This window comes from Tenrec ecaudatus, chromosome 13, assembly GCF_050624435.1.
Source record: "Tenrec ecaudatus isolate mTenEca1 chromosome 13, mTenEca1.hap1, whole genome shotgun sequence".
NCBI lineage: Eukaryota > Metazoa > Chordata > Mammalia > Afrosoricida > Tenrecidae > Tenrec > Tenrec ecaudatus.
Window position 1 is genome coordinate 67028842 of NC_134542.1, and position 15000 is coordinate 67043841.

The 15000-nt window shown below is 42.9% G+C and overlaps 1 protein-coding gene across 2 annotated transcripts in view; it reads left to right on the plus strand.

The window, feature by feature from the left end:
• The window catches only part of SLC25A12 (solute carrier family 25 member 12), a 91458-nt gene that overhangs the window by 47712 nt on the left and 28746 nt on the right, over window positions 1-15000 (plus strand). For both annotated transcript variants that reach the window (XM_075529289.1, XM_075529290.1), the window contains 4 exons: window positions 3923-4069; window positions 6601-6739; window positions 7448-7541; window positions 9024-9108. In XM_075529289.1, the coding sequence (XP_075385404.1) occupies window positions 3923-4069; window positions 6601-6739; window positions 7448-7541; window positions 9024-9108 (465 nt within the window). The remainder of the gene's footprint in view (window positions 1-3922; window positions 4070-6600; window positions 6740-7447; window positions 7542-9023; window positions 9109-15000) is intronic.

A 15000-nucleotide genomic window follows, 5' to 3' on the forward strand; every position in this document is an offset into this window, starting at 1 on the left:
CACCTTTGATTCTTCATGCATCAAGGTGTTTTGAGCCATAGTAATAATTGAACTGCTGTGTTTCTGTAAACACTATTCCTGACTAAGCCATGTAGTAGGTGAACTCTTGAGTTTCTGATTTTTCTTACTTAATTTTCCATTTATGAATGCTAGTTGTCTCAAACATTGCCTCATTTGTCAAAATTGTGTGTTCATGTGTTAAAAAGCATTAGTATTCTATGATTTTTTGCACTCTCCTGGAGGCCCCCTCCCCCTTTTTAAATTATGTAAAATTCACAATTTTGAAGTATACAATTTAGTGACATTTATTATGTTCACAGTGCTGTGTAATCACTACTCCTGTTTAGTTCCGAAGCATGTTCATCACCTCCAAGGAACAGTCTACACCCATTAAGCAGACTCATTCCACATTCCTTCTTCCTCCCGACTCTTAGCAACCAGGGATCAGCATTCCATCTCTGTGGATTTACCTACCATATATATTTCATAGATGGAATCTTTTAACGTGACCTTTTTGTGCCTGGTTTCTTTTACTTAGCATATTTTTGAGGCTCATCCAAATAATAGCACATATCAATACCTCATTCCTTTGTTTAATTCTATAGTGTTCCAGTGTATAGATATGTTACATTCTGTTTATTCATTTGTCACACCTAGGAGTGGAATTTGTTGGGCCCCGTAGAGCTCCATGTTTAATTGTGTGAGGAACTGCCAAACTTTTCCAGGGCAGCGGCACCATTTTTTCCAGGAGGTTTCTGACCTGCGCCATGATCTGAAGCTGTCCTTTGTCAGCTTGCTGCATAGCAAGCCATCCTGGCTTCCTTTGGGAAGTCCTTTTGCCTTCCTGTTGTGTTGAACTTTCCCTTTGTTAGATTTCATCGCTTCCTGTATCTTTATGTACTTTCTCTTTCAGATGGAATACTTCTAGTAGGAATTTCCCCAGGTAAGATGCACAAGAAGTCAATTAAAAAAGAAGTAAAATTTTTTTGAGAGTTGGCTCATCTGAAAACACATCTGTTCTACCATTACACTTAAACCGTTGGGCGAAGTATAGAATTCTCACTGCTGCCCAGTCAGTTCCAACTCATAGCAATCCTGTAGCTTGGGGTAGAACTGCCAGTGGCTTTCAGAGATGGTAACTCTTTATGGAAGCAGAAAGCCTCTTTCTCCTGTGGAGCCCCTCGGGGTTTTGAACTGCTGACAGTGAGGGTAGCAGCACAGTGCAAAACCACTTCTTCAGGGCTGATGTAGGAGCAGGTGGTGTTTTGTTCCTTTGTGCACAGGGTCACTATGAGTCAGAACTGACTTGATGGCACCTAACAACAACAGGCATAGAATTAAGTTTTTTCTAATATTCCCATTGAGAATTCATTCTTGCTTCTGTTTTAAATTCCCTGTGTCTACTCAAAAATGATCAACTCTTGGCCAATCTTATTTTATGTGTACTCCCCATTCTGTCCCATCCCAATCTCATATACTGTATAACTTCATCTGTGATACTTCACATTGTCTCTTTAAAATAGGAGTCCTTCAGCTATTGCCCTTATAATGAAATTAGGAAAAATCACTCTTCCAATATGGGTTTCTTCTTGTAATGAGCATTCTGGTTGGCCTGTAAGAGAAAGGTCCACATTTCCTTTAGTACTGAAAAAGTAAGACCTGCGATTGCCAGTGGATATCTGTGTGAGGTCAAGAAGTCCACATGGACAAGATAGAGGATAAGAAGCAGAGAAAGGGGTGAGAAAGGGAAGACATAGAAGATGTGTCTAAGGAAGGGGAGGGACTTGTGGCTGCTTCTGACTGAAACGGAATGTCCTCGTAGGGATACTTTCAACCAATCTCACGATACGCACATTCCTGTTTCACTTGAAGGGTAAGGTGGAAGGAGTTGATAGAGTGAGTTAGGGAGGATGGCTGAAACCAGAGAGGGAGAAAAAAGAAAACTTTGTGGACTCATAGTGAATTATTTTGTACTCTTCAACTGTCATACATATTTACCAATTGGATTTTTAAAATTGCCCCATTTATCTTTCTCTTTTCAAGGAATTCTAATTATACCTTGTGTTAAGATGTTTTCTTCAATATTAGCATATATTAGTTTCTGACTATTGATGGATTCAGCAGGTTTGGTATACATGTCTCTAACCTATTACTTACTAAGGGAAGTTACAAAATAAAACCCCCAAACCCAAAAGGTTAAACTTTTTAAATTGCTAAATACCAAACAAATACAAAAAACTATATTTAAAGTTGACAGTTTAATGGATTATTATAAGACAAACACCTGCTAGGGAAATTTTATGTCTTTAAACTACCCATAAGATAACATAAATCCATAGGCAAATGTAATGAAATAAATTAGCAAAAGGATGAAATTTTGTGAAGGACTATTTTAAATGTCAGAAAAAAACCTAAAGGATTATGGATTTCTAAGTTATGATAATTATGTAATTTTCTATGATTAATCTTATTTTTGAATAATGTTTATATATGTATTTACAAACAATGTGAAAATGGCATCCTACAGCACTGTTTCTGTGTTGTGTTAATAGGTTTATTTGGATTATGCTATGCATTCTCAGGCAGGAAGACTCTACTTTTGACTTAGGATAGTACCGGGTATTACTGACACAGTTTTCTGTTTATATTGATATCACTGTATTGTTTGTCCTTTGGCTGCCCAATAGTTCAGAAGTTCAGAAATACTCTGTGTTATTTTACAGTTTATAAGGTTGTTGTTTACCATCAAAGCAATTGCAACTCGTAAACACCCTATTTAACCAAATAGAATTTGACTTCCTAAGCTATTTTTCCCATGATTTAGTCTTACTAGGGAAGTTAACAAGTTGCAATTCAGAGTCAGAAATGCATAGGATACAGTTCTTTGGTCAGGACAGCCTCTTCTCAGCCTACCCACACGCATGCTTCACCCTCTCAGCTTCATGGCCCCTTGAACTCTGCCCAGTTCGGACAGGTGACTCATGCCTTTGGCTCTGATGCTACTGCTTCTCTGCCACTGCTCTGGGGTCCTGGATTGAGGAGGTTCAGTGTCGTGATCATGGGGGAACCAAAGCACACACGGTTCTAGCTCGTCTCTCCTGAAGTAGTGAGATCCCTTCTGTGCTGTAATCTTCACAGGAGTCGGTTGTCAGGGTTGTAGGTTTTCTTCTCCCATAGAGTGACTGGTGGTTTTGAACCCGCAACATTTTGGTTAGTAGTTAAGCCCTTGCCAGTTGTGTCATTGAAGATAATTTAATGTATGACTAGCTATGTCTAAAACCAAAAAGAGCAATAACAAAACCCTAGTTATGCAGTTTGTTGCTCAGTACACTCACATTAGAATTACTAAGTAGTATACGTACCAGTTGCTCGGCTTTCTCACTAAGTTCAAACATTGTTTGCTATATGATCACTAATTTATTTAGAGAGAGAGCGAGAGCGAGAGCCAGAGAGACTTTGATTGCATCATTTAAAATTGAAAAAAAACTGAAGACAGATCTCAACTGTTAATTCAAGAAGTACTCTTGAGTGGCAAGCATGCTTTCAAGCAGCAGAGAATAAATTACTATGTATTTTAAAGGCTGAAACAGGGCGCTGAAAACATCATGCTCTTTGTTTTCAGTGATGAAAACTTCTCAAGTATAATCTGCAGGTCCCTTTCTTGGCCCTTTTCTTTCTTGCCATTCACCCTGTTTCCTGAGGAGTGAGATGTTTTGTGTTTTCACGAAAAGCACGTGCTTCTTGAAGGAATCGAAGCTCTGTGATAAATTCAGAGCGGTGCGTTATTGATTTCTCAGTGAGTCCTTGGGCGGCGGCGGCAGGGCGCGGTGTGTCCTTTCTTCTGTTTCAGAAACTGCACTGGGGTGTATTTTCTGCTTTTGCTTTAACCAATTTAATGCCCCCGTCTAATTTTTGCCTCCAGGAGCTACAATTAGAACATGCAAGACAAGCCTTTGCGGTGAAAGATAAGAACAAAAGCGGCATGATTTCCGGGCTGGATTTCAGTGACATCATGGTGACCATTCGGTCTCACATGCTCACGCCTTTTGTGGAGGAGAACTTAGTTTCAGTAAGTAGAAAGCCAGCGATTTCAAATGCTTTCCATTGACAGAGCGTGGCTCCGACTCGTTTGCACCGTTCTAGGTTTTAAGCTCCTTGCACGAGCAGTTCTGGCTTGTGTGATTTATTGTGAATCCGCTTGTATAGAAAACGGAAATTTATGTTGCCGACCTGCTTGTCTGTGGGGAGCTGTAGTTCACGTAAACATCCTGAATGTATGAATACGGGGGATACAAAGGCACGTTGAAGATCGTATGATCAGTGGTGGTGTGTTGGCATGCCCGCCGCGCCCACGGCTCTCCTGCCCCTTCATCCACACATCTGTCTGCAGGATTCCAGACACAGGTGGGGTTTGATTTTTGTGGTTAGGGGTCCCCATCAAACTGCTTATCTCAGCAACGCAATCCCATGGACCAGTTGCAAACCACTGTCATCCACCGAAGGATGATAGGCTCCTGGGATCGGAGTGGTCTGCTCCAGGAAATGCTGCCTCAGGACAGGACTCGTGGGAGTTGTGCACCGAGTAGAGGCTGAGTGGTGACGCTCACTTCCCCACGCTTTCGAGTCCTCCGGCTGAAGCTGCTGCCGGGACCCATCTGGCTTCCAGCTCGTCTCACCTTACCGCTACACAGGTAAAGCAGGGCAGGTGGGCCTGACCGTGTGTGGTCATGCCCAGGCCCCAGCTTCATTCCGAGCCACCATCTTGCTTTTAGAAGATTTCCAAATTGTTTATTCCCATTTACAGAACCCGATTCAAGAGAAACGGAGTTGGTAGGCAAGGGTGGGCCGATACCGTTTCCACTGGGCAGCACCTCTCCCAGACACGCTGTCTTCATCTTGGCCTCTTGTGCCCCACCAGACTCCCAAAGCCTTGCTATCAGGATGGCCCTTTCCTTTCGTGCCTGCAGGGCCCTTCCACCGGAATCCTCGCTGGCCTCTGTCCCGCTTTAATAACCGTGGCCAAGGCAGAAGGAATGGAGGAAATACATAAATACATGGCCTCTTCCTCTCCCTGCCCCTCCACCTATGCAGTTCGTCTGCATGGACCAGGCAGCTTTTTGTTCTGGGAAACTGCAAATCTCTGCAAAACAATGGTCTGAGCCAAGAGCAGACGGTTGTCATCCACATCCTTTCAAAGAGGGCGAAACTCCCTCACTTACCCGTTTGGTTGCGCATGTGCAGTACCGATGTGTGAGTTTTTTGATGGCTGCTTGTTTTAAGTGGAGGCAAGCCAATGCGCACGTCTGCTGTTTCAGCTGAAGATCATTATCCCCGATTTAGACTGGGGTAGAAAGATCAACCGCTGTTCTTTCTCTTCGGTGAATTTGAACATGGGGCATGTCACTTTCTCCTAGACAGTTCACCTCTTTGACACCCATTCCCCACCCCCTACCTTACCTCATGTTCCACTGGGGGGGGGGGGACGAAAGAAGAAAGGAAAGAATAAAAGGGAGAGGAGGGAAGAAGGAAAGAAAATCCTAGAGGAATTTTGAGTGTCTTGGGTAGACCCATCATCCCCACCCATCATCCCCAGCCTCCGTGGGCCCAGTCATTTCCAGTCCTTGGAGAGCTGCATGAACTACCACGGTCCCTGCTTCAGGGCCACTGGCGTTCAAATTCAGGTCAAGACAAAAATCAGTATTTGAGCGAGGGCATACTGGGGCATGTGTATGTGGTGGGGTTTGTACATTTGCACGTCATTACCTATAATATTCTTTAATAGGCCTTTCTAATGAAGGTTGTTACATTGGTATTTCCACAAAATACCTTTTTCTTTTTCATAGAAATTGTTTTCAAGCGTTGTATGGATTCTTCTTACTCCTGCCTTGGAAATTAGGTTTTTATAAACAATGACAATACTCTTTTGAGTTTATGCCCAAGTGGCAGGCAGGGGGAGAAATGATCTACTCACCTAGTAGAAATAATGAGGGCCAGACTACCCCTTACTCCTGAGAGAGCTTCTTTTGCTCTGTTCCCTAACTTCAGGTGCATACGCCCTCCTGAGGGTGTCTCTAGGCATCCTGGGTTTCTTGGTAGCCATATCCGTCATGATACGGATGCAGTGAGCTTTAAAAAAAATAGCAAGATTTAATAGTAAAGTACTATTAAAATTTTAATTTACTGCTTACAGTTTGTTTTTGTTCTATGGAGAAAAACAAGTTTCTCAAGTGCTTTTTATGTTGTATATATTGATGCTTGCCTCATACAGGACTAGCAGGAATTCCATCGTTAAGGGTCATAAAAACATGCTTAAGTAACCATTGGTTTTGATCTGTGATAATTATATTTGTTGTTTCTGACCTTATAGGTAGGTGAACCTTGAAGTCCAACTTCCAGATGTTGCTTTCTTCCTTAAAACCTAAATTCCCTAGGCTTCCCTTAGGGTATGAGCTGCACGGAGGGTTTCAGCAGGATGCTCTCCTCGTGTTTATCGACGGGCTGTTCATCACTGTCATAATGAAGATGCCTTTGAGTCATGTTGAGAAAAGTGCTATGGTTCGGGTCTGGGTTTTTAACTTTCTTTGTGGTATCATTTCCTAGGCTGCTGGAGGAAGTATCTCACACCAGGTTAGCTTCTCCTACTTCAATGCGTTTAACTCCTTGCTGAATAACATGGAGCTAGTTCGTAAGATATATAGCACTCTAGCTGGCACAAGGAAAGATGTGGAAGTCACAAAGGGTAAGCTTTTATTTTATTTTATTTTTTTTAGGGTAAGCTTTTAAAACATAATCTTCATTGATTTGATGCTCAGCATTTCCGCTTGTCTTCGTCTGGTGCATGATCTCAGTTTGCCACTTTAAATAAAGCGAGATCTGGAGACTATAACACCTTGTTATATGCTTCACCTGTGCCATAAGGGCCTCCAGAGATCCAGATAGATTTGATGGGATGCTGCGGTCATGAATAAAAAATTGGCTTTGACAATTTGGAAAGAACCTTGCCCAAAGTGTGAAACAGGTCGGCAGCGCTGTGGAAGCAGCTTGTTTGTCCTGGGAAGGAGTTGCCACCGCAGGATGAGCAAGCCTCCTCCTCTCAGCGAATGGTAGAAGGAAGTCTTCAGGGACTGGGGAATAGCCCATTCTTTTTACCTTGTAACTCTGGAGATCAAAGTGGACTAACTAGATTCAAGCAGCACTCTGAAGACAGAGTTTATCTTCAAAGTTAATTGTTCTCCTTTTACTGTTTCATCATCTTAATGTTTTATCTTTTGGCAGCTTTTTAGAAACGAGTAGTTATCTCGATGGAGTTCAGCTTTTAAATTCCATTCTGGATTTTAAAAATAATACTAAGACACTTAGCCTTCAGATGGTATTTGGGTTGGTTGGAGCTTTGTTGTATTTCAAGACTTTTAAAAGATTTTTACAACTCGGTCTCTTTCTATTCCAGAGGAATTTGCCCAGAATGCAATACGCTATGGACAAGTCACGCCACTGGAAATTGACATCCTCTACCAACTCGCAGACTTATATAATGCTACAGGGTAACTGTTCCAGTAATTCCTCAGGATATATATATATATATATATATAATAGGACAGTCCTTTAAAATTATGAAATAGTGGAATAGTTTCAGTTCATTTCAACATCAGTTTATTCCATTTATTAGAATTCAGGGAATTCGGATAGGAGGGAGAAGGAGAAGGAAGAAGAGAGAGAGAGAAGGAGGAAAGGGCAGAGAAAAGAAGAAAGTCCAGGGCGGGGGAAGGAGGGAAGGATAGAAGGTTAGAGGTGAGACAAGAAGTCAGAGGGAGGAAGGACGGGAGGAAGAAATGAGGGGGAGGAGGAAATGAGAGGAGAGGGACTGGCAGGAGAAGAAGCAGCAATAGCGGGAGGGAAAGGTTGGTTGAATTTGAGTTCTCTAGAAGTATTATGCATTTCAAGAGATTTGTAGAAATTTGCCTAAATTTATAGGGCTGAGCTACATGTTTGGGACTCTTGTAATGATTTTGGTGTGTGATAAGCAGTGCTTTAACTAAACAGTACGTACCATTTTGTGTTAGAGAATATCATTTTCTTGAGACACGCCTCTCACATTATCATCACAGTTACCACCTTAGACAGACAGGAGAAGACGTTTTATGCTTCTAGTTTATAGATGAAAGAAACCAAAGCACATACTAGATGTATAATTTATAGTGTCTCATATGCAAATCCCAAAGACAAACCTCTACCTGTGTGATCTCTTAAAGAATCAGACTCTTTTCAGTTGCAACTAGTAGTTTTTCAGCGTCAGGATATCAAAAGTTGACTGCGTGTGGGTGATTCATGGTTTTCATGGTCCGTAACAGATGGTCAGACTGGAGATGATACTGAATCCACTGGCCAGTCTTCGATGATTGACATGTGGCCATGTCTCATCTAAGACTCACATTTTCAAAGGTTTTAAGCCACCTTTATGATAATAAATGCTTTGGAAAGTATTCCTCAAAATCTGATCTGAAATGACTGTCTGGCTTGTTCATGGGATGTATTTATTTTAAAGTACATTTTTGGGAAAGAGTAGTTCACAGCTCAAAGGGGTTAAAAGCCTATCCTGTATAGAAGGTCTGTGACCTCCTCCACCCTTCTTAGGGCAACCGGCATCCAGCGCTTTGTGTGTGTGCGCTTCCCGGGGGGGTGCTTCAGGCCTGGGCCATTGCAGGCATTGCTTCAGGGAGTCCTCTAGCGGGCCTGGACAATCACCATCTGTACTGGGGGCAAGAATCATTCCCTCCCTGCTAACATCCACCACTGGATCCTTAGTAAATGTGTGCACGCCACGTGCTTTTTCTGGTCCTTTGCAGCAAGCAAGGTCTGAATGCTCTTTTTCCTCCCCCAGTTTTTCTCATGGATATGATCTTCAGGAATAGGGAAATAATACTTTTAAACCATAGCTCTGTCTTTGTTTCTTGAAGCAAGCTGATCTTGGTTCGAGGAGTTTGTTGATGTCTAACAATTCATCTCTTCTCTGTTGTTGCCTGAAGACGTTTGACTTTGGCGGATATTGAAAGAATAGCGCCGCTGGCGGAGGGCGCCCTCCCTTACAACCTGGCAGAACTTCAGAGACAGGTAGGAGGATCATCAATATAATCACTTTAAAAATGCATGACTGCCTAAAACCTCTGCCTGTTCTGGAAGGTAAAAATGACTTTCTAGACAAAGATTTGACGTAGCTCAAATATTTCTGTGGGGTACCTTGATTCATGTTTGTCATGTTTGCTTTTTGCTTTTTATGAGAACGATAGTAAGGGTCCCAAATCAAACTCCCTGCCGCGGACACAATGCTGACTCCCAGCGACCCCCTGTGGGCTTCTGAGACTATAACTATTTATGGTAGTAGAAAGCCCAGTCTTGCCCGCAGAGTTGCTGGTGGTTACAGACTGCCAACCAGGAGGCTCACAGCCCAACACGTAACCACTACACCACCAGGGCTGCCCAGTAAGAGTACAAACATACATCTTTTCTTTCTTCTTTTTAAAATCATCTTATTGGGGATTATTACAGATATCATCACGTCCATAAATCAATTATATCAAGCAAGCGCATACATATGTTGCCATCATCATTTTCAAAATATTAGCTTTCTACTCAAGTGCTTACTATCAACTCCTCTTTAACACACATGTTTTCTATGTATTTTTTTTCCCTGTAAGTTACCTCGCACACCTGAGAAAATAAAATTCTGTAGAAGTCAAATGTGTTTTCTAGACTCTCATTGAGAGAGATTGATGAGGGTTCTTTAAAAAGGATTTAAACTAATAGCTCTTGTTTCTTCCATTGCGAAGTTGGGCCGTTTAATTGTCCATGGGTTGTGATGTACGTCTCTGAGTGAGAACCTTTCCTCAAAGAGTCAAAAACTCTTTCACACTTTATTTTCAAATTTCGATTCTTAATCCTGTCTTCCTTCTGTAGCATGGACACATTTCCATTTGCAGCATCTAGAGCTTTGTCAGGAATACAGGCCAGGACCCAAGTAGAGTGACATGAAGATAGGTTTTAAGTTCTTACTGTACCCAAAAAAGTAGGATAACTTTCTGCAATTTTCTGCCCTGACAAACTTTCTCCGGTTAACGTGTTTTAGTATTTTAAAGCAGCTATGTAGACAACAATTTTGTGAATCAGGTCTCAAATATTTCCGTCTATGGAGTTCTAGTCATATGAAACATAGCTCTTCTATTGTTGCTTCCAGAAGATGTCTGTATTTAATTCTCTTAACATCTTTTCTAGATTGCTGCTTTGTCTCCCGTAGCCCTGTCTTCTGTCTGCGGGGTTCTATAATTCATTGCAAGGGCCATACAGAACTCAGAGAATGCTCACAATTACGGGGCTCATGAGGAAGATAACAGGTTACAGTGCAGGTGAGAAATGCTCAGGACAGTTTTCAGTCAGGATACTTTCTTGACTGTTATGCCTGCAGGTAGGCCCCTCTGACCCTCTGCCTCTTGGTCTGACCCCAGGCCTGCTCAAGCAATGTTACAAAACTCTTTGGGGCCTAAAGGTCATGCCTCTCCACTATGAGCCTCAGGCCAAGGCACCCAGCTCTTCCAATTAAGTGTCCAGAGGCACCCCACTCCACAAGCCAGCCTCCTTCCCCAAGCCCTTTGTTTTAACTTGCTCTGTGGGCTGGGAAGTCCACCTGGCTCCAGGTTCTGCGGTTGCTGCTCCTTTGGTGTCATAGCTGCCCCCGGATCATGGAGGTTCAATATGCAGAATCTCAGGGTCCAAAGGATATGTCCCACCGTGGCTCTTCTCTGTCTTTCTGGTAGCAGGATTCCCACTTTCCTGCTTCTAAGAGGGTTCATTGTACACCCAGCTGTTAAGCTGGTTAGCAATCACCACGAAATCTTGTCAGTCAGTGTCCTTCCCCCTTCTCTTAGCCAGACCCATGGCGAAAGGGTCATTTGATGGGAGTTACTGAGCCTACAGCTAGAAAATGCACATTAAATAATTCACTGCACTGCAATTCCCAAACAAGGCAAACATAATTATTTCCCATTAATTTTTATTTTCCTGTAGGAATCTGCTTGAAACTTAAATATAAAGTAGGAAGAGAAGCATGTCTTCGTCATTGCAATATGAGTTGTTTTCAGCCGCCGAAGGTCACGATGGACAGACTTGTGCGTTGGTAGGGGACTTCCAAGTGCAGAAATATGAGAGACGTTAGGAGAGAGACAGTGGTTAAGAGGCTTGGGCTCTGATGACATAGTGTTTTTTTTTTCAGTCTCAGTTTTCCTCATTTAGTAAATGTGAACAGAAGTACCCGTCTCCTAGGGTTCTTATGAGACTTAACACTGGAGATAACGCACTTGCTTTAGACCTGCTATCTACTAAGCCTGCGGTAAATATTAACCGTTACTCTTGTGGCCTTTACTGTTACTGAATATTAGAAGCCTATCTGAGAAAAACCCAAGATGGCTTCAAACATGTATGTGGCCCAAGGGAGGGAAGAGATATATTTTTGTATTTTCTTCTATATTCCCCTGACATGGTTTACTTTTTTATTTTTGCACTGGCTAAAACTCTCCCAACTCACTGACGTCAATTCTGACTGCTAGCGACCCTACAGGACAGGGTAGAACTGCCCCTGTGGGTTTCAGAGACTGTAACTCTTTATGGGAGTAGAAAGCATCATCTTTTTCCCACTGAGTGACTAGTGGTTTCAAACTGCTGACCTTTTGGTTAGAAGCCCAACATGTAACCACTACTCCACCAGAGTCCCTATAAAACTACCAGTTGAGTTGATACCAAGGGCTCAAAAAGAAAGTAAATGTTTAGAAAATAGTGATGGCAACATATGTACAAATATGCTAGATACAATTGATGTATGGATTGTTATAAGAGCTATAAGATCCCCTAATATAATGATCCTGAAAACAAAAACCAAAATGCTTCCAGTTAAATAATAATATTGGTGTCAACCTGCTTGCTGTATGACACTGTCAAGCCCAGGGCTGAGAGCACAGGAAAAGACAAGACCTGCACACAGGCATTGGCTGGAACATTTAAATCACATGGAGAAGAGACAGAGCAAAGTCAGCTTCAATAAGGTAGAGGTCCCCTGTGGTCAGCGAGTCCCTCCCTGCAGCCAACACAGGACTGTTGTCCGCAGGCACCCTTCTTTAGAGCTGCAGCCAAGGGACTTCATTTCCTCCCTCTGGGAGCAGATACAGAGTTGGGCTGGCCAGGCGCCCTGGATCCGACTCCTCCTGGGATTGCTGGCGTGTGCTCAGGGCCAGCGGGGAGAGGTGAGCCTGTAGGCCACCGCTGCTGTGGGTTGTGTTGGGTCCAGTCTCCTCTAGGGAGTCAGCTCACACTTGTCCTCCCCTCCAAGAAGCCAGGCGGAAGTATCTGGTCCTTAGCACTAGGGTCGTTTGTGAGGCACAGGAAAAGGTAGCAGATTTCATTCGACTGCCCCCTTCCAAAGACGGACATCCAGAGAGAGAGCAAATCACTGAGAACAATCTTGTCTATTCTCCTTTCTCGTGGACCTTCTTTGAACAACGGATTCAGGACTGCCCAGAGAAGGCATTCCTGTCTACTTGTTGCTGGCAGGTAACGCCACACAAAGTTTTTGGGAACTTTCGACTTCTGCCTGTCGCCGCTGACGGAGGCGTGCTGGCACAGCTAACCTGCGGGGCTGCCAACTGCATGGTCAGCATCTCAAATCCAGCAGCTGCTCTGAGGGAGCGAGATGGAGCTTTCTGTCCCTCAAGGAAAGCCTTGGAGGCCAAAGGACAGTTCGCCCCCACTGGGTCTCTGTGAGGCAGGAATGGCTTGATAGTGGTGGGTTTGGTCACCTGTGATTCTTGCCATACATGGAAATCTGTTCTCAAAAGAAAGAGATGGAGTTGATATGTTAGCAATCACTTCCACACTTATAATATTGAATGGAAAAGTTCAAGCTGCACTGAAGACTTGATGAAAGACCAATCGAGATGCTTCAACTTGAAGGCCTCACTATTCTATACGAAGGAATTTGGAAGAGATTCATGTTTGGGCTCATTCCAACGAAAAGTGACCCGACAGAATGTAACAATTATTGAACAATATTATTAATATCACATGTAAATGAAATGTTGCTGAAGATAATGTAGACATGGTTGCAGCAGTGCACTGGTAGGGAGTTGTCAGGAATTCAGAAGAGGTCACAGAGGAGGAAAAGCATTGCTGACATCAGATGAATCTTGGCTGAAAGCAGAGAAGATCAGAAAGGTTTTTACTTGTGATTTATTGGCTATGCAAAGGTATTTATTTGACTGTGTGGGTTTAGCAAACTGTGAATAACATAGGGAAGAATGGAAATTCCAGAATACTTAATTGTGCTCATGAAGAATCTGTATATAGACCAAAAGGTGGTCAGGCAGACAGAACAAGGGAATACTGCATAGTTTAAAATCAGCAAGGATTTAATTTTACTGGGATCCATAATGAGCACTCATGAAAGCAACAGTCAAGAAACACACAGTGTATGGCACAGCACTTGGGCTGCGTAAGACCACTGTAAAGGCTCAAGAGCAAAGATGCACACGGAGGACCGAGATGCACCTGACCCAGGTCATGGTATTTCCACTCACTCATTTTGCATTTGAAAATTGGACCGTGAGTAAAGAAGACCAAAGAAGAACTGATGCGTTTGGATGATGGTGTTGGCGAAGAATATTCAAAGTACCACAGTGGGCCAGAAGAACAAACGAGCCTGTCTTAGATGCAGTACAACCAGAATGCTCTTTGAAAGTGAGGATGGTGAGACTTCATCCCATGTCCTTAGGACAATATGGTCCGGAAACACCTGTTCCTGGCCATGGACAGGAAATTGACATTTGATAAAGTAGAAAGTCAGGAAGACCCTCAAGGAGACGGATTGAAACAGCGGCTGCATAACAATGGTGATGCTGGAACAAGACCGGAGGTGTTTTGTCCTGTTGCGCGTGGGTTGACTCGATGGCACCTGGCAGCAGCAGCATTGCTCTGTACCTTTGAACTCGTTTTCATTTCTACAGTTCGCAGCACAGTTCTTTTGTTTAGTATTCTGGAAGAAAGATATCTGTTGATCCACAGGTTGATAGGTGCAAAAGTCAGACCCACTGGCATCAGGTCAATTCTGACTCATACGCTAGAGTAGACTGACCCCTTTGGGTTTCCCAGACTTTAATCTTGATGGAAGCAGGCAGCCTTAGCCTTCTGCCATTGGGCAGCTGGTGGGCGGGTTCCTTCTAACTCCTGGCTTTTCAGTTAGCAGCTCAATAGATCAGCCGTGACACCAGCAGGGCTCCTCCAGGAGGAAGGGCAAGAGATCAAGGCCAGCTTCAGGTTTTAATATTGTTTCAGGCCAAGAAGATTGTGATGTGTAGTCAGAAGGAGCTTATTTTGTTTTCTCTGGCTTTATTTTGCCTTTGCACTCATCACTTTTCACTGATTTGGAATCTAGCTTCCTCCCACCCAAAGATTTGAGCTCTTTCCTGTACCCACGAATCGTGTCATATCAGGAGGAGACAGTTCTTTTTAATGACCTACATGCCACACGAGGCAGCTTCTTTGGGCTAGTTTTTTGACCTGTTGACCAATGTCTAATTCTCATAGGACAAGGTACATTAATCAACAACAACAAAAAGAAAGCGGTTTCTTTTACCTAAATGATGTCTCACCTCATTTCCTACAGTATGCATCCACTTAGGGTGGAGGTTTAAAACCATTTAAGAAGCCCAACTCTTGTCGTTTGTAAAACAATGAACCTTGTTAAGTATCCCCCTTCACGATCATAATCATCATCTTTAGAGAAAAAGTGCCTTTTTCTTTGACCCATTTGCTCACATAGGTCCCCTTCCGAGTGCTGAGTGTTTTCTTGCTGCCTAAATGTTACACTTTCAGTACACAGTTAATAGGGATGACAGCTGCAGTAGCATTCTATTTATGAATATTCATGAAACGAAAGCTATAGCATTAATCACATTAATTTACATA